The sequence below is a fragment of the Tinamus guttatus genome, unplaced genomic scaffold (genome assembly GCF_059628265.1).
Source record: "Tinamus guttatus ecotype Peru unplaced genomic scaffold, ASM5962826v1 Tinamus_guttatus_pri_ptg000314l, whole genome shotgun sequence".
In the NCBI taxonomy this organism is placed as follows: domain Eukaryota; kingdom Metazoa; phylum Chordata; class Aves; order Tinamiformes; family Tinamidae; genus Tinamus; species Tinamus guttatus.
In genome coordinates, this window is record NW_028288848.1 from 5,126,371 (window position 1) to 5,148,456 (window position 22,086).

The 22,086-nt window shown below is 51.7% G+C and overlaps 1 protein-coding gene across 2 annotated transcripts in view; it reads left to right on the forward strand.

The window, feature by feature from the left end:
- The window catches only part of SH3PXD2A (SH3 and PX domains 2A), a 239,068-nt gene that overhangs the window by 24,088 nt on the left and 192,894 nt on the right, over positions 1-22,086 (forward strand). For both annotated transcript variants that reach the window (XM_088528649.1, XM_088528650.1), the window contains exon 2: positions 14,086-14,166. In XM_088528649.1, coding sequence (XP_088384775.1) covers positions 14,086-14,166 — 81 coding nt within the window. The remainder of the gene's footprint in view (positions 1-14,085; positions 14,167-22,086) is intronic.

The window sequence follows — 22,086 nt, forward strand, 5'->3', positions numbered from 1 at the left end:
CTTGGCCACAGTGGAAGGGCTGTTGGAGCCCTCCTCAGGCCATGCAGCTGGAAACGTGGCCTCCAAAGCTCCGGAGGGTTAGCAAGGGTTGGAAATGTTGGAAAGGGTTGGCCAGAAATGAGCCACCCTGGAGAGGATTCAATCACTTCCAGGCAAAAGTTGGCAGGAGGGTGTGAGATGAGGGTAACGATTTGTACAGGGGAGAAGATGGGCTGCAGAGTTGAGCTCAAGGCCTGTGTGAGCCTGGGAGAGCAGCAGGATGCTGTAGCTTTGGCTACAGACCAAGTGCATGGGCCTGTTTTGGGGAAATTGCCAAATTTGGGTAGAAGGCCGATAGTCACCAGGAGATGGGATATGGAGTGTTTGTGAGAGCCATCAAATCAGGAGTGGCACAAGTCCAGAGTCTGTAACTTGTCACTTATTTGGAGCAAAAGGGCAAAGAGGAAGACCTTGATGGTCGCAGGCTGCAGACGGCAAAGGAATTAAGCATAGGCTTTAACCCCACTGCAGCCGTTGTATTTCATGCTCTTTCTTGAAATGTAGCACGTCCTTCTGTGCCTTGTTGATTTGAGCCTCGAAGGGATCGCTGCTGTGGTCTCCACAGGCCATTTTCTCTCTCTTCCCTGCTTTCCAGGAAGATCTCTGGGGAGGTGAATGTATCCATGGCACCAAAGCAAGACATTGAGCATCGCAGTGTTTAGAAAAGGGATGGTGATGAGGGAATTTTTTTCTCTGACCATGAAGACCTAGAAGTGTTAGGCTTTTTTGGTAAGATTTGCCTCTCTGTTTACAAGCTATGAGGAACTTGGTTGTATTTGTGTCGCTGGGGAAGAGGCCCCATAGATATCTCTGGGCAGCAGCAAGCTCCTCTCTGGTGCGTTGTCAATCCCACCCATGTGGGCCTGGGTTTGTCGTGTCTCCGCTGCCCTGGGCGGTCCCTGTGGTCCCAGAACTTCCTGATCCCTCCTGGAGAATGCTGATGGGAGCTGTGGTTTTGCTCTGTGGTCAGCTGTGTCTCGGAGCTGGTGGTTACCCTCTTCGAAAACTACCAGCCAGTGCTCCAGCTGGCTCCTTCTCTTGCCCTCAAGAGCAATTTGGATGGGTAACAAAGGACTGTGGGAGCCTGATGGTGTCTCTGGCGCCCGCGTGTGTGGCTTTCTCATCTGGAATAGCTCCTGTCTTCGTTTCATCCGACTCTGTCTTCCCTCAAATGAGAGCAGACGTGGTGGCTGTGTCTGGGTTTGCCCTCTCCCAGGAGAGGCTTCCTCAGCATCTTCCCTTCTAGTGGGATTCACTTGGCTTGGGAGCAGCTTCCTGCCCCAGATTTCATTCCTTGCTTCCTGTCTTAGAAGCCATCCCACCAGGGCACCAATGGGGCTGCCATCGTGCCCGGGGGGTGTTTGGGTGCCCGCTCCTCACCACGGGGCCCTCCTGGGGCGCGTGGCCTCTCGGCTCCACGGAGGCAGCCCCTCTGCCGAACCTGCCTGAACCTGCGGCCCTTTCGCCCAAGGGCTCATTCCTTCTTGGGGCCTCCTCGTGAAGAGCCACATAATGTCAGCAGGCTCCAGAGCTGTCCCATGGGAAGTGTGGGGCTCCTACCTGGAGACCTTCCTTCCCCCTTGAATTCCCCAGTGGCCCATCCACTCCAGAGGCAGGAAGGTGCGTGGAGGCCAAGGGAAAGGGGAGCGCTGCTGGGAGCGCGTGATGCTCTGGCCCTTACCGAACCAGGCTTTGGATGAGGCGATTTTATGTCTTTCTCAGCATTGTTCCAAGGCAGCGAGTGGTTTGTGTTTGAGGAGTATGCATTTAATGTTATTGAAGCCTTAAGAAAGGCACAGTGGGCCAAGCCCTGCTTGTTTTACTCACGTTTCACAGGGCTGAGGAGGGTGAGATTTGATCCTGTTTGGACCTATCTCCACTCAGAAGATGGTTGTGGGGGAGAGAAAAAGAGGCAGGGGGATTACGACACTGAAAAGAAATCCCAGCTCTGCCCGGGGCCGTTTTGCAATAAGACACTTCAGGGCGTGAGTTACGATGCTGTAATTCACACCTCATGGGTTCCGTGGCCTTGAGCCCACTGCTTCGTGCCTCGTGTAGGTAGCGTGAATGATTTCGGCTCCGCTCGCCCCCGACGGCTCCGTCCTCGAGCGGGGAGGGCCGCGTGGAGCCGCTGCCGGGCTCAGCTCTTCCTCGGCCACGCGATCCTTTCGGCGACCAAAGCTGCGGCAGCTCAGGGCACTTGAAGCCACCGTGGGTCTCCTTCCCAGGTAAGCTGATCCCGGCATCTCTGCTCCAGCTGGTGACAAGGACACAGCTGTAGTTGTGCATTGCTCTCCCGTGTCCACACTGCTCCTGGTATCCGTTGGAAGCGTGCCGGGAAGTGGGGATCGCTGCCTGGGAGTGAGCGGCAAAGCTCGAGGCTTGAAATGGGTCCAGAAAAAGTGGAGCGTCTGCATCTTTTATCTCAATGCTCTGCTTCAGATCTGTTCTGTGAGAGCAACCACTTAGGGAAAGGAATTTCAGATCAGATCATTCGGTATAAAATGCCTGGCAGGAGACGCATTTGTCCCGCGGCTCGCTGTGTCCGTGCCCTCCGAGCAGGCTCCTGGGGCACTGGGATTAGGCCCAGCCTGCTCTCAGGATGCTGGTTCTCTTGCATATCTGCTTCACAGTAAATCTTAGTGGTGCCTCGAGCTTCTTCCTGTTGTTACCACTTCATAAACTGGAATTTAAAATTGCACTGGGGACCTAGGTTAAAAAGTTTTAATATTCTGAATGAATTAGGATAAGTTGTTCAAAAATCCTCATTTTTGAAAGGAACTTTGGCACTTGGAAGGATCAAATGGCTGGAGCTTGGACCTGTGGCCATGCTGCCTGGTGGATGCTGACGGCCGCGGCGGCGCTGCTCCGTCCGGGCCCGCGCGCTCTGCAGAGCTGCCGCGTGGGAGCTGCACGGAGCCGGGCTGCTGCGTCCGGGAGCCCTCGGAGCCCGGCGCTGTGTCGGGGAGCTCTGCACCATGAGGCCTTTCTGGGGTGCAGTTCATCTGCCTTGGCTTCAGCCTTCTGGGTGTCAGATGTCCTTTAGAAAGGGCAGAGGCAACTCCAGAGTGTGATTCCTACCCTAGCCGTGTATCTAGAGAAGGATCTGAGATGAAAGCTTTGACCAGTTTGGTTCCCAACTTTGAGATGCATAAAATAGGAAATTTCCCCCCCAAACCTGCCCAGCACAATCCTGCTGGCTCCATATGCTGTATATGTTGAGTGCAGCTGCTCTAGCTCTTCAAAGCTTGCTGTTACAGATAGCCATTCTGCTGGGTTTTGGGTGGCCACTTAAGCAGATTTAATAGTGTTTCTCTCTGTGGAACATTAATAATTCCACTTAAGTGGCCAGGAGTGGGAGACTATTCAGGCTCAAGGATCCACAGGAAGAGGTTTGTTTATTGTTCCAAGGCACTGTAAACCCAGAGTTCAACAGGAATGTACATGTGTACAGTCACTTTGCTGATTCATATTTTATTACTGGTTTCAATAGAACATATAATATGGGCATGGCTCAGAAAGACTTGCCTCTGAGGTGACACATGCTGACTTGCAGCCACGCACTTTCCTTCCAGGAATGAGTAACTCTCTGTGTATGTGGTTTGTGGCTGGGTTGTGATAGGTAAAGGAGAAGGAGTGAGTGTGGTGGCTGTCAGTGCCACCCTGACGGCTCTGACAGAAAGTAACCAAGTGCCAGCAATTCTCCTGGCTGGACTTGGGGTTTGTTCTGGGAGAGAAGCAGTGGGGGTGAGAAAGCCCAGCCCCAGGGAGGCAAAATTCCTGGCCTCTCCCTGGTTCTGCTGCACGTTTTTCTGCGGGATTCAGGTTGCGGATCCTTCCAGTGTGCAGGTGGTGGCGGAGCAGACCCAGAGGGGAGTTCTGGGCCCTTTTAAGGTTGTGTTCACCCAGCAGGTGCCTTCCCAGGAGCTGCAGCGTGGGGTGTGGAGCCGGTCTGCAATGGGGCAGGTCCGCAGCGGTGTCTGCCTGGCACTGTGTACCTGTGCCTGGAGGTGTGGGCAGAGGCCAGGGCTCACTCCCTTTGCTAAATCCAGCTTCTGCACGCTCATCTCTTCCTAAACCTGGGTGTCAGACGGGCTGAGTGAGTGCAGGACGCACAGCTCGGCCGCCAGCGCCCAGGCTGCAGGTATGGAGCTGCACGGTGCGACTGCCCTGCCGCGGGGCTGGGCCACTGGCATCACTTAAATACCTTTTTTTTTCTGATGTAGGATACTTACATTTGCAAGTTTAAATGGGAATCGCCGCTTGGAGCTGAGATGCATGAAGCACATTGCCCCAGACTGGAAAAGCGATGCAGAGCGCATTGCAGAGCGCGTTGCAGAGCACGCAGAGCCTGCAGCCCGTGCGCTGAACGAATGCAAGGGGAAGAGCTGTGTGTGTGTGTGTGTGTGTGGCCCAGGCTACAAACCCCAGAACAGGACTGGGAAACGTTTCCACCGTCCACCATAGCCCTGTGTGTCCAGGGTGGGAGAGGCTGTTTCTGCAAGTCTGGAGGCAGGAAGCCAAGCGTGGGAAAAGGAGGGAAAATGAAGATGACTGTGAGAAGAGTAGGAGGGAAGGAAAGGGCCGAGACAATAGTTCAACTTAGCAGAGAGGCCAAGTGATTTAGGGTGCGAGGATTTGGCAGAGCATCTTCCTGAAAACCCTGAAGTTCCGCAGGAAGAAGGTAATTTTGTCTTTAAGTCAGCGCCGTGCCCTGACCGTGAGGGATCCCTCCCTCACAGGGCTCTTGAATCTGTTTTCCAGCCCTGGCCAGAAACGCCAGAGGAACTAAGGAGAACTCCACACACATTTGCCTCCTCTTTGGCATTTCGCAGTGAAATTCAGGCTCTCCTCAAGGCCTTCTTTGCAAGATTAGGACACAAAGTCATTTTATTCTATTGCTGTTGTTGCCACAAGAAGCTTGGGTTTTGTCTGAGCCTCAATTCAAAGGTCATTGAAATGAAAATGAAAATTTTACCAGTGACTTCAGTGTTGCATCTTTCCAGGCCTGTGGAGAGGTTGCTTTGTTCCCTGCTTTTCTAGGTTGGACTTCACATTGTTAGCGTTGCCCTGTAGGGAAAAAAAGTACATTCAATCTCATGTACACATGGTCGTGCAGATGGAATAATCGAAGATCTGTGTCCATTGAATGTTTGTGGGGTGATGTGAGAAGTCTAGTCTTCTGCATCTGTCTTTTGAATTTTGCAAAAAAAATGCAAATATCCATCTGTCTAATGAATTACCCTGCTAGTTCTGTGCTGCTTGGCTGGTTAGCCTAATGTTTCCTTCTCAGCTCTTATGGGCAAGTTGTGCATTAAAAAAAGGAGTTGCACAAACTGTGTAGAAGTTGGGAGAGTTTTATCCAAGTTCCTTTTCCTGCATGGTAGATCACACAACATACCATAAACCTCTGTTCCAGCTGTGTGAATCTGAGGGTCTCTTAATTTACATGAACATTTTTTCCTTCTTCTTGAAATGGGAAGGAAAAAAAAATCCCACTATTCTATGGCAAAATCCCGGGAGAATTTCCATTATTTGCACTAAGGCCGTCCCAGAGCTTTGTCATTGTTCTGCAAGGGCCCCGAGGAGTTTTGCTCCCTTTCCCAGGCCCTTGCTCTGCTCTTCCAGCGCTGCATCTGGGGGTCATATGTAAGGTTGCAAATCAAAGCTGGAAGATTTGCATGCTCGTATAAACTCCGTGCAAGCGGTGGTGCGCAGCAGGAGTCCCTGGCGCGATGGGCCGAAGGGAAGGCTGGGCTTTAGCGATGCCTCTCTGCAGTTCTGAGCCTGAGGCACTGGACATTTTCATTTGGGCAACTAAGGCTGGGTGCGTGCACAGTGTAAAAATCCGCTCGGTGACGAAGCGAGCAGGGCCAGCAAGGCCGTGGTGTGCCCTGTGTCACAAGCTGCGGGTGCTTCAGCGCCGCGTGTGCCGCGTAACGGGGCAGTGCCTCGGTGCTGCACTGCTGGTCTCCCATGGACGGGCCCCCCTCCTTGCAACAGAAACAAGGGTTTGGGAGAGATTTCCCACTGCAAAGATGGGTCGGGTGTGATGTTAACTATGAAACAGTGATTTCCAGATAGTGTCTCCATCTGGGTCTCGCTCTCGATGCATTTAGCACAATAGCAAATGGGTTCTTTTTAATTTGTGTTTAAGTGGGCTGCTCCTGTCTCCCTGGCCCTGGAAATGCGATGACAAAAATCCCCTTGGCTTCAGTGGGAGCAGAGCTCTACTCATCCTATTTTGTACTTCCCCCAAGTCAGTTCCTCCTGTGCCAGCAGCAGCTCAACTGCTTCTTTCTTAGATCTCTCTAGTTTGGCAACATCCTTCTGATCTTCTAGCCATCCACTTTTCCATGAGGTTGGATCCAGGTGAAAGGGGCAAAACTCTTCCCGTTGGCTTCAGATACAAGTTGCAGCCCTGAGGCCAAGGCCGGATTTAGTTCATTCCCATTGCCAAGCACTAGGTGAAGCTGGCAGGATGGGTTGCTGTCAACTGAGGAGGGACTTTAGCGGAACTCACAGCTGGCCTGAACCCTGTCCTTTAAAAATGAGTTTCAGTGGAAGCAGGATGAGCCCAGTTAGGGGGGATTCTTAAGAGCTGCTGTGCAGAGTGGGTAAGTGCAGGGGAGTGAACCTGCCCTTGTTTTTTAAAAATGAAAAAAAGCCATTTCCCCCTTGTGCCTCTCCTTGATGCATTGATTAACATGATGGAGATGAGAGGTCACTGGTCACTGACCAAGATCCTCTTTGATGCCATTCATCTAGGCCCCTTTTAAATCCCATAGTGGCACTGGGGACTTTCACACTGGGCCACACTCTTCAGGGTTGATCCACAGTACTCTTCAGCACAAGATCAATTATAAATGAGTTCCTAAAAACAATTTAATGAAATTGATACTATATTTGTGTTCAGACAAGCTCTTTCAGTTAAGCTTACTTCAAGGACTTGAGATTCTGTGTGTGAAATGTCTGTGAATTGATGTTTTCCACTTCTGTTTTGAAAGGAGCTTTTCTTATTCTACCAGGAACTTCTCATGTTTTGGGGTCCTCATGAAACACTGACCACTTGCTGGGGAGAAAGACCCAAGCATTGGGTTAAAATGGTGTACAACTCAAATGAGATGCAGATCTAAGAGACAATAAGCTGAGAACTCCTTGCCTGCTGTCAATTTTCAAACAGCAGAAACTCAGTCCTGTGATTGTTCCACCTCACAAAGACGTCCCTTGCACATGGAAAGTAGGTGGATAGAGCCACTTTGGAAAGGGAAATACGAGCCCAAGCTGTATTCTGCACAGCCACACTGTCTGCCTCTGCAGCTGACGTGTCACCTGCCTCCCTGTGCTGTTTCCTTGCAGAGGGGCTGCTGTTCCACTTGCTGGAGCTGGCAGATGATCAGCAGGGAAAGGGCCGGGCTTTACTGATCCTGTTTCTTTTTCTCTTTCCCTAAGCTTCAGCTCGTGGATCTGCTGAAGACAAAATAGCAGACTTTGCAAGGATTTGACATAACCTAGGACATCAAATAAAAAGCAGACAAAAGCCTTGCTAATGCAACACAAATATTGCATGCCTAAAGAATGAAAGGCATCATATTCTGCTCTCACAGCCACCAGAATTGGGCTAAATAAAATAATGGATAGAGCCACTGAAGAGGCTCAAATGTGCTTCGTTGTTGAGCAGCTCTGGTTTTGCAACTCTCTAGTCAAGTTGCTGTCACCCATCGTGGGTGCAAACTCCTCTTTTGGCTTCTTTTGTACCACTAGTGGCCAAGCAAACAAGCAAAGAAATGCAGCAGGGAGGTTTTCCCATTTTGGCTTATAGCCTTTTTGCAGGAAGGTGCTCAGAGGGCCTGATGAAGTCAATGATTAAACACTCGAGCAGGCCAAAGCCAAAAAATGAATAATGAGAATAAATTAAGGGGGTGGAGACTAAACAGAATTTTAAACTGTAGACTTTGAACCCTCCTCCATCTATGAGTAATAGATGGGAGGAGAAGTATTGTTTTATTCTGCCTAGGTAAATACAATGATCTGGATTCTTCACTCCAACATAACCCTGGTGGGTTGTCATTGTACCCAAGAGCTCCTCTCCTGTGTTCCCGTGGTGATTCCTCACTAACACTAGGGAATCAAAAATCGGAGGACAGACCAGGACTTCATTTGGGGTTATCTTCCACTAGGAGGAAGATCTGTGTGTCTGTGTTTATTTGAAGGGCCAGTAAAGGTGGGGATTTCTAAATGAGAAAGAATCCAGCTTGACTCTGGGTATTGCTCGAAATGAGATTATTTTGCTTGTATGCAGAGTAGGTTTAATGAGATACGGCTGGAAGACGAGCTGTATTCCTGGGGTTAATCCTGTTGCTGTTCCGAGCGGAAAGAAGATCCACAAAAGGAAAATAGCAGAGGAAAGAAAAGCCTCCTGTCCCCTTATTTCCGTGGCTGTCTGTCTCTCTTGTTAAGCGTGTTTGCCTAGACTGCAGGTTAGCCTGTGGAGCGTGATGCTGTCCAGCCTCTTCCTCCCACCAAAGAACTGTAACGGGGCCTGGTGAGCAGCATCTCTCTGGTGGACCTGTGGGTCGCCTTGGCTTTTTCTCAGTTGCCTTTCCCTAGTTGGAAAGGGAAACATGAGCTGCGTAAAGACATCCGTGAAACCACAGCTGCCTCTTGCAGCAGCTGGCGCCTGCTCCGTGCTCCAAAGCACCGGGCCGCGCACAGCGCCGGAGACGCTGCCGGTTTCTCACCGTTCTGCAGGGGTTGGGTGTCCTCGGAGCCTCGTCGCTGGCTCTCAGCTCACTCCTCAGATCGCTGGGGTGGGAACAGGGCTGCGCAGCGTCTGGAAATCACCCTTCCTTGGCCCTGCTGTGCGGGAGCTCCGCTCCCTCGGAGAGCGTCGTCTTGAAAAGCGACGTCCCTGCGCGGCAGCCGAGTTGCCACCGCGAGCTCAGGGCTAAGGGTCTGACTTCATCTCGGTGGGAATTTTCCAAGGCTCACAGTGCTTACTGGGACCTCCTGGCTGCTGGTGGGCGAGCAAGGAGCCCAACCTGCAATCGCTGCGTCCAGAGTCAAACGCAAAATTGCCAAAAGTTTGGATGTGATCCAGGCCGAGTTAAGGCACGGCCCGCGTGGGCTGCAGGAGCCATTGTGCTCCCCATGCACATTCCTGGGGTGTTTCACTGTCCCCACTGCCACCCCGGCCTCTGGGAGGGAGAGGAACTGAGGATGCTGGAGACCCTCCCCTGCCTGTCTGGGCAAGGAACTTGTCTGTGTCTTGTGCGGTGGGAGAAGGTACTGAAAGGTCAGTGACGCTCAAGGGAGAGCAGCCTCGCTGCTCCGGCCTCGCAGGGTTTGGAGGTGCTGCCTCTGCGGTGTCATCACCCCAAATCAGTCCTTGGCCAGTGCTGATTTGCACTAGTCAGAATCTCCGAAATGGTGACACAAACAGCAAGGTGGAGCAGTGTTTCCTCTTGTAACTTAGGGCGTAGATGCAAGTTGAATTTGTGGATGGTTGCAGCAGTTTGGGCCATTTTAACATAAGCTTCTCAATTGAACTGAACCAGCTGAAATTGCTACAGGCTCTTTTTCCAAATAGTCGGATATTATCTGAGTATAGGGGAGGGAGTCATTTGCAATCTTGTGTTGTTTCACTCGAGGATGAGCATCCAACGCTGCATTGCACAGCTTTGAAGCTGACCTTCTGCAGGATAAAAGGGGCTGTCGTGGTGTCATCCACGTCCAAATTACGTGATAGCCTTGTTTTTTGCATTCATAAAGCTTTGTTAATAGGTAACATTAACCTTAATTGTGGAAGATTAACAGCACTCTCTCCTATGGATGCGAGTGTGTTGCTAATCTCTATTCTGGCATCTTTTTCTTTGCCAATAGCCCTTGTATTTGTGGATGTTCTTGGTCTCATCCTACTGCTCCCATCAGCTGCATTTATCTTCTGCTCCAGCTCATTTGGCTCTAGAGAACAAAACACCTTCTGAAAGGCAATTGAAAGCTCAGGCAGATGAGGGTAACCTGAATTTCTCACCTCTGGGTTTTGTGCCAGCTGGAAGGTGATATTTTCCACTGAGAATAAGATGTTCGGTGATGAAGTCACACCCAGGGACATCGGAATGAATGGGTTTCGTAGTAGGAAATCATCTCTTCTCCTTGTTTAGTGTCAGCAGTCAAGGAGAGCAGTAACTTCAGATTGCAATAAATTTTCTGCTCTGTGGTGGGTAAAATGGAAGTTTCCTACAGCTAGAATTAAACAAAAATTAGCAGCTGATAAAATCCACCCCCAGCATCCTGCCCCTGCGTTCGTGCAGCCTGAAATATTAAGAGCTGCTTCTCGAGCTCTGTTCCTGGTTAGTATTCTCCCATTTGTACAGGCCTGCTTCTTGTTTCGTTGAAGAAAGAGGATTTATTTTAAAATACGTAGATTGAAAAGTGACCTGATTTGTGAAATTGAAAAATAAACATTCCTGGTAGCTGGAGCATCCAGTTGAGCAATGAGTTGTTTGCATTTCGTGCTTAATTTGAATTATTTAGTGCCAGGGAGAATTTTAGGGTGAGGCATTTGAATATCAAATGGGTATTGACCTCTTTAAGGTCAGAAACAGGGCAGATACTTAAAACAGGTCCTTTTGCCCTGAGTAAGTGTTTACAGCAGCCCCTCGCCTTGTGCAGCCGCCCAGCTCTGCGGGGCCTGCGGGATGCTCGGGGTTTAGGCAGGCAGCGAGCGGGGCCCGCGCTCATCTGAGACTGCTGTGACCCCAATGGCCCCAGGCTGCCCTCCTCGTCCTCCCCGCGCGCCGACCGCTCTGGTGCTGCCCTCCTCGTCCTCCCTGTGCACCGACCGCGCTGGGGCTGCCGCAGCCGCCCCTGGACGATCCGGGCAGGGCGGTGCTGAGGGGAGCCCAGGTAACGTTCCCTGCTCGTGGGAAGGTGACAAGTCCGGCCTGGGCAGCAGAATCGGATAATCACCAATCCGGGCCCTCTAAGGGAGGGAAATCCGATACTCTGGGCTTTGGAAACCTCGGGGCCTTGCTTTGAAAATATGGCAATTTACAGGTCTTTTCCGAGTTCAAGCAATGGTTATTCCCCACTATTTTGAATGGTAGCTTTACAGAGGCAGTTTGATTTATGCAAACAAGCAGAGAAAATCAATAGCCATTTCAGATTTTGCACCTGCGTCCCACCAGGCAGGTTTAAGTCCCTACATTTCTCACCAAGCACAAGTCTGGGTTATGATTAAAGGGTTTTCTTGCTCCTGCTATAATCTATCCATGAAACAGAAGTAAAGGCAGCTGTATGCTGCCCAAATCCACATTTTTTGAACACTAAGAGACCCGAGCCTCAGAAAGGTTTAGTTCCTATTTTAAATGTGCAGCTAAATTCTGCTTGACTGAAGCCAGTGGAAGTTTCCTTCCCGCAGCGCCTGCATTTTGGAGCAGGGGCTGCAGGAGGGCCCTGTTCTCCCACCCTGGCCCTGCACCAGACACATGCGACCCCGTTCCCAGAATATCCACAGCTCCTCATCCCTCTCTGCGCCCGTGTGGATGAGAGGAAGCGGGTGCAGGAGGCGGGTTGGCAGCAGCGGGGCGAGCACCCTGACGGGCATGGCGAGGACACGGGGCAGCTCCCCCGCATCCGACCCCGTCCCTGCTCCGGTCGCTGCTTGCTCCGAGGGGAGAACACGCTTTGCTGAGCCTCTTCATATAGACATAGAGCTGTGTGTCCGTGTTAAAAAAAATAAAATAAAAACAGTCGTCCTGCTCGCTTGGCTCTGTGGTGCCCTGGGGCAAAGGAGGAGGTCGGTGTGCTGGAGCCTTGCAGCACCTACTGCACCTCTGGGAGCTGTGGAGCTCTCGGAGCAGGACTAACCCCTGTGCAGGTTTGCAGGCTGTTAGCAAATTTTGGAGATACGTGGTTTTCATGAAGAAGAAGGTGAGGAAGCCTGAAGTGACGTGAAGAGAAAAACCCCGGGATGGCTACAGCCTACGTGTTTTTTCTAGCTTTTGGAGAAAAGAAGCACGATTGCAGAAAACCAATAAACGTGATTTGCCTGTGAACTGTTTCTCCTGTCCCCATCTCATCCCCTTGTGAGAACCCAGGCCACAAGTACAGTATCTAGAGTTGCTCTTGGATCCCAGTCAGCTCCCATCTGTCATGATCTGTTTTTAATCAAATGGGTTTTCCATCCTGAAAGTAGCTGTTGGATAGAGAACGGGTAGAAATATTTGTGTTGTGAATTAGCCCAGAGTGAAGCAACAAACATTTTTTTTTTTGCACAACAAACACATGGAAAAATATTCTTCAGTGGAGTGCGGCTGGCTTGAAAATTGGCAAAGGCAGCTTCCTTCCCAGGCCCTGACCCCGCTGGGTCGTCTGTGCAGCAAAAGTCTTTAAAGGGGACCTGGAACCTCCGCGTTACTTGTTCTTACTAGCTGGTTGTGAGCCGGGCTCGTTGTTGTCACTGCTGTGAACATGGACCCGCAGGGAGGGAGGTGAAATGACTTGGTTTTGCAGGAGAAATCTGAGCCACAGCCGTGGAATAACCTGTGTTTTCCGAGACCCAATCCTTGCTTTGCCAACCCATTGGGAGCAGAGGATAGGTTTGATGTGGGAACCAAGTCAAAGTTGGGATCTTACCCTCAGCATCCTATAAAAGGCTGCAGACCTTCCTATCGGCGTGTGCTCAGCCTGTCCCCTCCTCAAATACAGCAAAACTCGACTGAGAGGAAAGCGAGGCTGCAGGATGTTTGTTTTTTTCCCAGGCATCAGATGTCACTTCTCTCCCATGAGGAAAGGAAAGAAGAGGAAAAAATCCCTCTGTGGTTCTGGAAAAGTCCTGTTCAGCCTGCCCTTAGCATCCTTTCAGGGGCTCGGGGCAGTGCTTCTTGCTTTTAGAAGCACAAAAGCAGTTGTCCTGCGTTGTCACTTTGGAAGATGGTCCTAGGGAAGGAGGAGAAGAGGGTGATGCTCATCCACCCACCAGCGCAGCAGATGGAGAGAACGTCCCGTCCGCCCCTGCTGCAAAACCACGAGCTGCTGCCTCTCTCACTGCGTATGTGAAACCTGGAAAGGGCTTGAAAGCCCCAGGGTTTGGCCTTGCTGTGGTTTGCACTGCGCTGGGACTGCCCCCTCAGCCACAGTGGTCACCCCAGATGGCTCCATCCTGTGCTTGCTGAAGTCTCGTGTATCTGTGGTCCTGTGAACAGGACCAGTGTTTGACTTGGAGACCTGTGTATAGGAGAGCACAATTTGACCCATTTTTCCCTCTTTTTAATGTTTTGGAGGCAGAAGGGCAAAAGGAAATGTGTGTGTGTGCATATATATGTGTGGATGTGTCTGAATCATGTCTTCTGGCAAAGCAGTGTTTTTGCAGGATGATTTTTCTGGGCCCAGGTGAGGGCTGGACAGGGGTGCTCCTGGGCTTCCGCTGCCTAGTGGTGCTGTTTGCACCAAGGACGGAAGCAGGGTCACCTTGCTGACCAGCTTTGTGTCACCGCGGTGCCGTCGGAAGGTGCTGGATGTGCTGGGGGCCACGAATGTCTCGCTGCGACAGGCAGGTGCTGCAGGGTCGGGCTGCAGGGGTGCACGTACCTGTGTGCCCAAATGTCTCTGCGTTGCTCCGTTGCGATTCTCCAAACCCGGGGAGCCGAGTGTCCCTGGAACATCCTGGCTGGACGGGAGCCACCCACCTCCTGGGCAGGGCTGGGGGCTCTTCTGCAGAGGGGGCAGCTCGTGGTGCTGCAGGAGAGAGGGCAGAGGTGCTGCCAGGGAGCAGGAATGTGCTGCTGCGCGGTTAGAGCTCTCTCCCGGAGAAAGCAAAATCAATGGGAGCTGGTGAAAGGAGCACCCTGGGCTCCCTCCTGGGATCTGGCAGCCATGGCAGGGCAGCAACTTTTGTTGGGTTAATCCCCTGTCTGGGGCTTTATTCCTCATTGTGAGTAGAAGTGGTCAGGGAGATCCCAAATTTACCTGTTCTGATGGTTATGCCTTAGGATGTTTCAGGGCCCCTGTTGACTTGTTCTCTCTTTTCTTTTCCCTGAACAGGTCTATATCATAAACGTGACATGGTCTGACTTGACTTCCCAGATCATCTACAGAAGATACAGCAAGTTCTTTGACTTGCAGGTAAGTCTTTTGTAACATAAGACATTATTTCTTGTGATGTTTCTAACTGGTGCAATGGTGCTTGATCCTGGAATTTTTCAGACTTGGTCCTTTCAGAGTAAAAGGTAAGTGGGTGGTATGCACACACTGATGTCTTCTTTACTGCACTGTAAAGATATTTAAAGCTGGCATTTTCGGGAATGGTGGCTATTTTTAAATACTTGAGCAGTGCTGAGAATGTTTGCTGCACATGGCTAGGGAGAGCTTCCTGGCTGCTGGTCTATACCAGAGCTATAATGCAGCTCCAGGGATACCTGTGTATCAGTGTGCCTTTCAGGTAGCCAGGCTGTAGGTGTCTGGGGTTATAAAATTTCTGTTTGCTGACAGGCAAAAACAAAAGCTCTGGTTTGACAGACTCATGAGCTTTGGGGGAAATGTCATTTTGGGGCTGCAGCTTGTGGTTGAAACCAGCCTGAGGCTACAACAGCGAGTGAGTCCTCATGGCAAGTATCAAGGACAAGCCATGATAAATCAAGAAGAAACTGCTTCCTCCCTGCCTGGTCCAAGGTACCTTGAAGAGTCCTGTTTTCATCACCGCTCTCCTTTTACATAGCTTTATAGTACTTGGACATGTGAAGTCACCGTGACCCTCTATCTTTTTAGAGGAAAAACAGACCATTTCCTAGAGAGTTCTGAGTTTCTTGTTTGCCATATGGCTTGCAGACAAAAGGGAGATGTTCTCCAGCTTCCTCTCCTGCCTCTCCACTCCTTACTGACCTGGCTCCAGGTCTGCCAGTCCCACTGGAATGAGCAGTTGGTCTCACGTGCAGTGGCTGCTAAAGATGCCAAGCTCCATAATGCCACTTATTTGTTGTCAGTGTGCAGATTGCACATTGTGGCCAGGACTATTTCTTTCTCCTTTTTCTCTTTGCACCAGTAGTGTTTTCATGTATATGTTCTTCTGGGTCTCCTGGCCTTTCCTGGTAGGTTTGAAAAGTTCCCATCAAGCTTGGAGTTATCAATGGGTTAGTGTGTTGGACAGGAAATGATGTCTCAATCAGGGAGTGAGTCCTGAAAGGTCCCATTGATAAGTGCAAGGGGGCCGAGCGCCAGTGGAAAACTCCTGCTTGCACAACTCTTCTCCCCCCACGAGAAAATATGACAAGAAAGTAACCAAATTCCCTCCTTTAACCCTTTTCCCTCCCAGGGATCTCAGTCAGGGCCACCGCTGTGTGAGCAGCATCAGTCCTCTGCAGCTCGTGCGGCACCAGACTCAGCATCATGGGGGTGGACGTCTTCAGCAGGGCTCCCTGGGCAGCTCACTGCATCCTTCTGTGCCTCAGCTTCCCAGCTGGGAAACGGAGATAAGACTGTGTGCACTCAGGCCGCTATCAGGTGCTTTTAATCTCCTGGAGATTTTTTCTTTTTTTTTTTTCCCCCTTATTGTTTTTTCTGGGCCCCTGATGCCGCCCGAGCATCTCCTAGGTGAGGAAAGGGAAATAAGCTTTAGATCTTGAATTTCCACGTGGATTTACAATTCTAATTTTGAAGCCTGCAAAGGGAGCTGGAAAAGCAAATAAAAGGTCAGGGCATTTTGGGGAACCCTTGCACTTACTACTTCAGGCTTCACAAGCAGTAATTCTTGCCCAAGGCAAATGCTGCATTACCCGCAACACATGGGTAGGCAGGCACCAAAAGGATAAATTAACCTCACATAACAGCTCCACCAGCCCTGCTCCAGCTGCTTACAACTGCCCGTGCTTGATGCTTGGTTAATACTTCCCTGTATCTGGCAGACCTACCCCTGGTCTCTGCCTGGCTTCGGGCATCTGCAATGGGGGCAGCTCCATAGCGTTTATTGGAAAATCTGTGTCGTGTTGTAAAGCAGCTGCTTTAAGATTGAGGAGTGGAGGATTCCCCATATTTGCTGTCTGAACTGGCCTCTCCTGGGGATCTGGGCTGGGCCGCATCTTGCAGCTCAAGCAGGAGTCTGTGTTGTCATGCCCTGAATATGAGTGATGATTGCAGTGGTGAGTGCGGAGGGCAGCACTTCACAATAAAGAGAGGAGACTCATGTGGGGGTGCCAGTGCCCATTCCCCAAACCCTGGATGTGTCTGAACCTGGCTCTTGGCCAGGACACATGACAGGTGTTGGGGGTGCTACCTGCTTGTTGAGGATTGAGGGGATCCCCTTGGATGCCCCTTGCTTTGCCCCAGGTGATCATGTTGCCTGTCATCTCCAGAGTTTCAGTGGAAGCTTGAACCTTCCCCTAGCATTGGGGGACTGGCTGGACCTGGGTCCTGCTACCTGGTGCCTGGTAGGGTGGTGTGCCAAAACGTAATGGTCTATTCTGGTCAAGTCCCTCTCTCTCCTCATGATGCTTCCAGGAGAAAACCAAGCAAACAGTGAGTCTCACACAGCTCAATCACAGCATCGTGTGTGTCCAAACCAGCTGGAGTCTGCAGGCCTCCTGCAGCCCCACTTGCCCCACCGTGTCTGCCATGGAGCTGTGTTCCCAGCTCCCTGCACCCGCGTGTGCTTTGCTTTGCTCTCGAATGGCAGCAGAGGAGCCAGGCTGGCTTGTAATGACTTAATCAGGGCTGCGATGCCTGATGTTGACAGTGACACACGATAGGACTCATGGGGAAACCCAGGGGGGCTGCCCAGGGGCAAAGCAGGAGTACAAATAATTAATTTCACTGCTACAATTTCATGTTTCTTTTTAAAAAAGCCCCCCCTTGCCCATATGGCAGTGTCTGCAGGAAATGGCTTGGCGGTTTTGAGAGCCCTTGGATTATTTGGTACTGAGCTTTTTAAACAGTTCCTAGCAAATGCTCTAACGCACTGCAGGCAGTTAAGAGATTCCCAGAGATTCAAATCTCTGAAAAGTTCAGCAGTGCTAGTTCAGCATGTGCCAGAATTGGTAGCCAGGCTATTTTCAGGATAAGTAATAAAGCAGTGAATTTGGACATGCCGTCAGATTTTGGAGCTGCAGGTTGGGCTGCATCCCATTTGTGTGCATGAGGCACACAAAAATAAAACCGAGTGCAACAAGCCAAATGCCATCCCTGTGCTGCTTGAATGAGGGCTGGGATCTGTGAATATGGGATAAATTAATTCAGGGTGTAGCTACATCATTTAATTGTGCAAACAAGTCACATCTGCTGATGAGCATGAGTCGAATTGTGGCGGCAGAACACGTGGGTGCCAGCGTTTCAGTAAATAGGATTGTGAGTATTGAATTAACTCTGCGTAGAGGAGAGCAGTGCGATAAATTACTTGTCAAGTGCAATTGCATGTTGTCCTCCACCCTGGAGAGGCCTTTGCACCTGAGCACCGTGTGGGGTCAAATCCACCACTACAGTAATATTGTAAGTGCTGCTCTCTCATGCACGCTGCACCTGGGTGCTTGGCTCCTGGGTGGCACATGTTCCAGGTCCCCCCAGCATTTTGGCTGGGGACAACCACCCCTGCACTGTCCTCCTTTGCTGAGCCCCAGGTCTGCTCGGGGACAGGCTCCTACAGCCAGATGGGAACGTCTGTCCGTGGCTAGAGCTGTCCCTCTTGGCAGGCTGGTATCTCATTGTGGCCGGTTCCCTCGACATGCCTGGTGTGTCCCCAGCACTGCTGGTGGATTTGCTGGTGGTGGGAGCAGAGTCCAGCCCCGAGTGGGCAGATCAGATCAGCAGTGCTCCCGTTGTCATCCCAGGAGCTGAGAACGGGCATTGTTTTGCTGGGATAGCAGGGATAATTCCTGGCATCCCCGCTCTGCATTATGCAGCAAAAGACATTTACAGATGTAAGGTCCAAATTGTTACTGCTGGAAAGTGCATTTGGAGGCTTGTAGGAGGATGAGGATTTGCAGCTAGGCCTGTGGGTAAAAAGCTACCTGAGGTGCTGAGGTGCTGAGGCCACCCTCCAAGTGGCCACACTTGGTTGGGAAGCAGCAACAGAGCTTGCTGCTAGGAAATGTAAAGGATGGTTCTGTCTCCCTTGTTCACTTTACTCTCCAGCTGCTCACTACCGCTTTGGGCTTTCAATGGATATTATCAGCCCACCTGGCCACTGCTCTGCCGAGAAACCCCTTCCCTGTTGGAGTGGGACAAATGTGGCTGTGCTTCAGTGCAGAAACTGCTCCCTTCGCTTCAACTGCCGGCAGCGACGGGTTAGAGTTTCCGAGGCTCTTGGTGCCTCAGAGCACAACCAGGAGCAGAGTCTGAGCAGAGGATCCAAATGCCACATGTGGGTATCCAGCCTCCCCACTGCTCCCGTGAGAGCCGCGGGGTCTCTGTATTTGGGGCAGGATCCTTTCTCAGGGCCCACGCCACGGAGGCGAGCGGCGGCAGGAATGGTAGGTGGGCAGGAGGCAGGCCCTGAGCGAGCCGTCCTGGCCGCAGGCACACTTCCGAAATGTCACCAATTTGACAAGGCAAATAAACAAAGCTCTGTCCGGGCATTCCCTTCGTGCAGCAGTTAGCAAAAAATTATCTGCCGGAGGCGGACTGCTGATCTAAGCAGATTTTCTTCAAAGTGGCACAGAAAGAGGATCTCACTAGCAGCCAATTAGAACATTATGAAATAAAGAATATCAAGAATTTTATTAGAGAGGGGAAAGTGCTGTAAGTTATATCTAGGCTGATGATAAAACATCAAGAGCTTCATTTGTTATTGCTGGGGTCATCCTGATTGTTTATAATGCTGTAATGGAGTAACTGAGCACTGAAGAGCACATTAAACAAAAACAGAGCCATAAAAACAGTAATTGCAATCCGTAACTCTGTCTTTCTTATTCCGACTGGGGCTCATCAGCACAACACTTATTGATCCTTCTTCCGTAACGTGCTCTTCTGTATAAACACATCTTTTTTTTTCTGTTCCCAAAACGGCCTCAAATTTTGCAACAGCCTCTCTCATTGCATTTGGTGGCTACGAATGTGTCACATGCCTGGGCACTCTGTGCTTCACAGGGTGCTGCGACCTGGCCCTGGAGCCGGCGGCTTCGGGGTGCTGGCCCTTTGGGGCAGAGCACCATGGGGCTGGCGCTGGGTGCGGGACACCATGGGGCTGGTGCCACCCGGGGAGCCCCCTGTTCCCTCACTGCCCGCACACAGCAAGGGCACCCGCGCTAAGCAGCCGTGCTGGGCACTGTGGAAAAGCCCAGTCTCCTCCAGGAGTGGAGAGGACCCCATTAGTCCATGTGGGTTGATTGCCCAATCGTGGCCCATTTAGTCCCCAAACCTGGTAGTCTACCCAGCAGGCTCTCAGTCTGTCTCAGTAATGACCTTTCCGTAGGGCCTGCAGTATTTTATGTTGTAACATCGGTGCTTTTAGCCCTGCAGGAGCAATGAACTGGCAAGCTCCAACATGTGCCCAACTTACCTCTACCCTGCAGGCCTGCAAGGGTGCGGGCATGCTCCTGACTTTGCCGACTGCAGGGCTTCTGCAGCAGCAGTGACCAGCAGCTCCTTGCAGCCAAAGCCACCGGCAGTGAGGGCTGGTGCTGTGGGAGGGGAGGAGGCTGCGGCCATGGCCCTGTGTGTGACACAGCTCGGCCACGCGGCGCTGTGGGAGGGGAGGAGGCTGCGGTCGTGGCCTCGTGTGTGACACGGCTCGGCCATGTGGCACTGTGGGAGGGGAGCAAGCTGCGGCCATGGCCTCGTGTGTGACACAGCTCGGCCACGCGGCGCTGTAGGAGGGGAGGAGGCTGCGGTCGTGGCCTCGTGTGTGACACAGCTCGGCCACGCGGCGCTGTGGGAGGGGAGCAAGCTGCGGTCATGGCCTCGTGTGTGACATGGCTCGGCCATGTGGCACTGTGGGAGGGGAGGAGGCTGCGGCCATGGCCTCGTGTGTGACACGGCTCGGCCATGTGGCACTGTGGGAGGGGAGGAGGCTGCGGCCATGGCCTCGTGTGTGACACGGCTCGGCCACGCGGCGCTGTGGGAGGGCAGCACCAGAGCGGTTCCCATGTGTGGGTGAACACGGGCAGCGTCGCTGGGGCTTGTGCGCCCCTGAGAGGGCATCTGGAAATAGGCGGGAGAGCTGGGGGGGAAGGTGGGGACAAGGAGGGCTGGGAGGAGGTGGGAGGAGGTGGGAGGTCCCACATGGACGAGGATGGGATGGGGAGGTGGGTGTGTGCACAGAGGTGCAAAGCGCACGAGGGGAAAGGGAAGTCTCTGCTTAGCGGCTCTGTTCCTGCTGGGCTGTGCTCGCCGTGGAGATTGTGGGCTCCACAGTCACAGCCTGCTCCTCACTGCTCAGGGCTCTGCTGGCCTTGGCCACGCAGGCTCGGGGTTGGAAAGATCACATCTGCCCTGTTCCTCTTCCCTCGGGGTGGGATGTTTTGGCCTTGCTCCTGCAAATGAGAGCTGCCATGAACTGGCCTCTGCACAAGTGCCCAGCTCCATGTTTAACAGCCCTGTTCAGAGCCAGCTTCCAGCCTCAGAGCTGTCCCTGAGGTTGTGGGGCCTGTGGGGATGGAGTTGCTCCAGCAACTAGGATTTGCAGTTTCGGTTTGCAAACAGCGTCCTTAAGAGCAAGACGGGAACTGAATCAGGCCTGGGAAAATTCAGAGGAAATCAGAACATGGCTCTGTCAACACGTCTGTTGGAAAAGGTCAGTGCTAGCCCCTTGGGGAGCAATGGCACGTCCTTTCCTCAGAGTAAACACGGGCCACTTGTCTACTGCTGCTAGTCCTGATAGGCCTGCAAGCGTCGTAGGTGACCAGAAAATCAGGTTTTTAGGAGAAGTCCTGCCTTGCTGGGGGGATGCTGACCATCATTTCGCATTGCAGTAACTGTGAGCTCAGCATGCTGGGCTCACCAGCTGTGCCTGAGAAACAGATAATTGCAGGGACCCCTGAAGCTGCTCCTTCATCAAAGTGGATCATCTCAGCCCAGTGGCCCACCTGCCAGTTGCAGAACTTGCTGGGGGAATAGAGAGGGTCCTGGGGAAAAAAAGGTGAATAGCTAATGTGGTTATTGAGCTAGAAGCAATTGTCTTAGCTTATTTAAAGGCTATTTAAATGTAGTTTTTCCTCCTGCCAATTGATCGATGCATTTAGGATACCAGCTGGCTTAGGGCAGTATCTTTTGTCTTCAGTGAATAAATGGAATTGTTTATAATTCTTATTTCCATCATTATTTAAATGTTTGCTTGGCAAAACAATCTGTTCAGTTTCCAGTATTTGTTTCTGAAGAGACGTTTGCCATCAAACAAAGATCAGGGCCGTGGCAGGGAAATGCAAAGCGCTGGCCACACTGCAGTAGAGCTCGTGTTTGCCGAACACCACAAGTAACCTGCAGCCATGAAAGGGAAGGAGCTGGTGCCATCCTGCTACCTTCGCATGTAAGGACTGTAAAGGAGCCGTAAGGACGGCCCTTGCATGTTGCCTGTGTGCCTCAGGAAGGGAATCTTCTGCATGGTGACTGCAGGGAAAGGTTTGCAGCTCCATGTCAGGTTAAAATCCAACCCAGGTTGCTCCATCTGCAGGTCTGGCTGCCTGCAGGGTGAGCTTAGAAAGTGGCTTGGTTGCTCTCCAAGTGTGCTTAGGGGCTCAGGAGGAGGCTCCCTTGGTAGAGTTGAGAGAATCTACTTTGCTATCGCAGGATTAAGGTTTTTAGTTTCTCTGTGGGCAGCAATGTTTCAGAGGTAGGTGACTCTCCTGCCAGCATCCCATAGCACCCTCTGAATCTTTGTGCACAGAACAGGGAAGGCTCACAGAAATCCTGCACTTTCTGCACAAGAGGGCAGAGAGGTTTTGGATCTGCGGGTGTGGGGTGGATCCCTCTCTGTCTTCACTCCATGGTGAGACAGGTATCTCTGGAGGCTTCACCTCACAGGATTGTGCCTATTTCCATTTCTTTACTGCATAAGACCAGGATCCTGGGTCCCACTGCAGTATCAGTGATGGGCACTCGATTAGTGTCGTTGCACCACCTGGC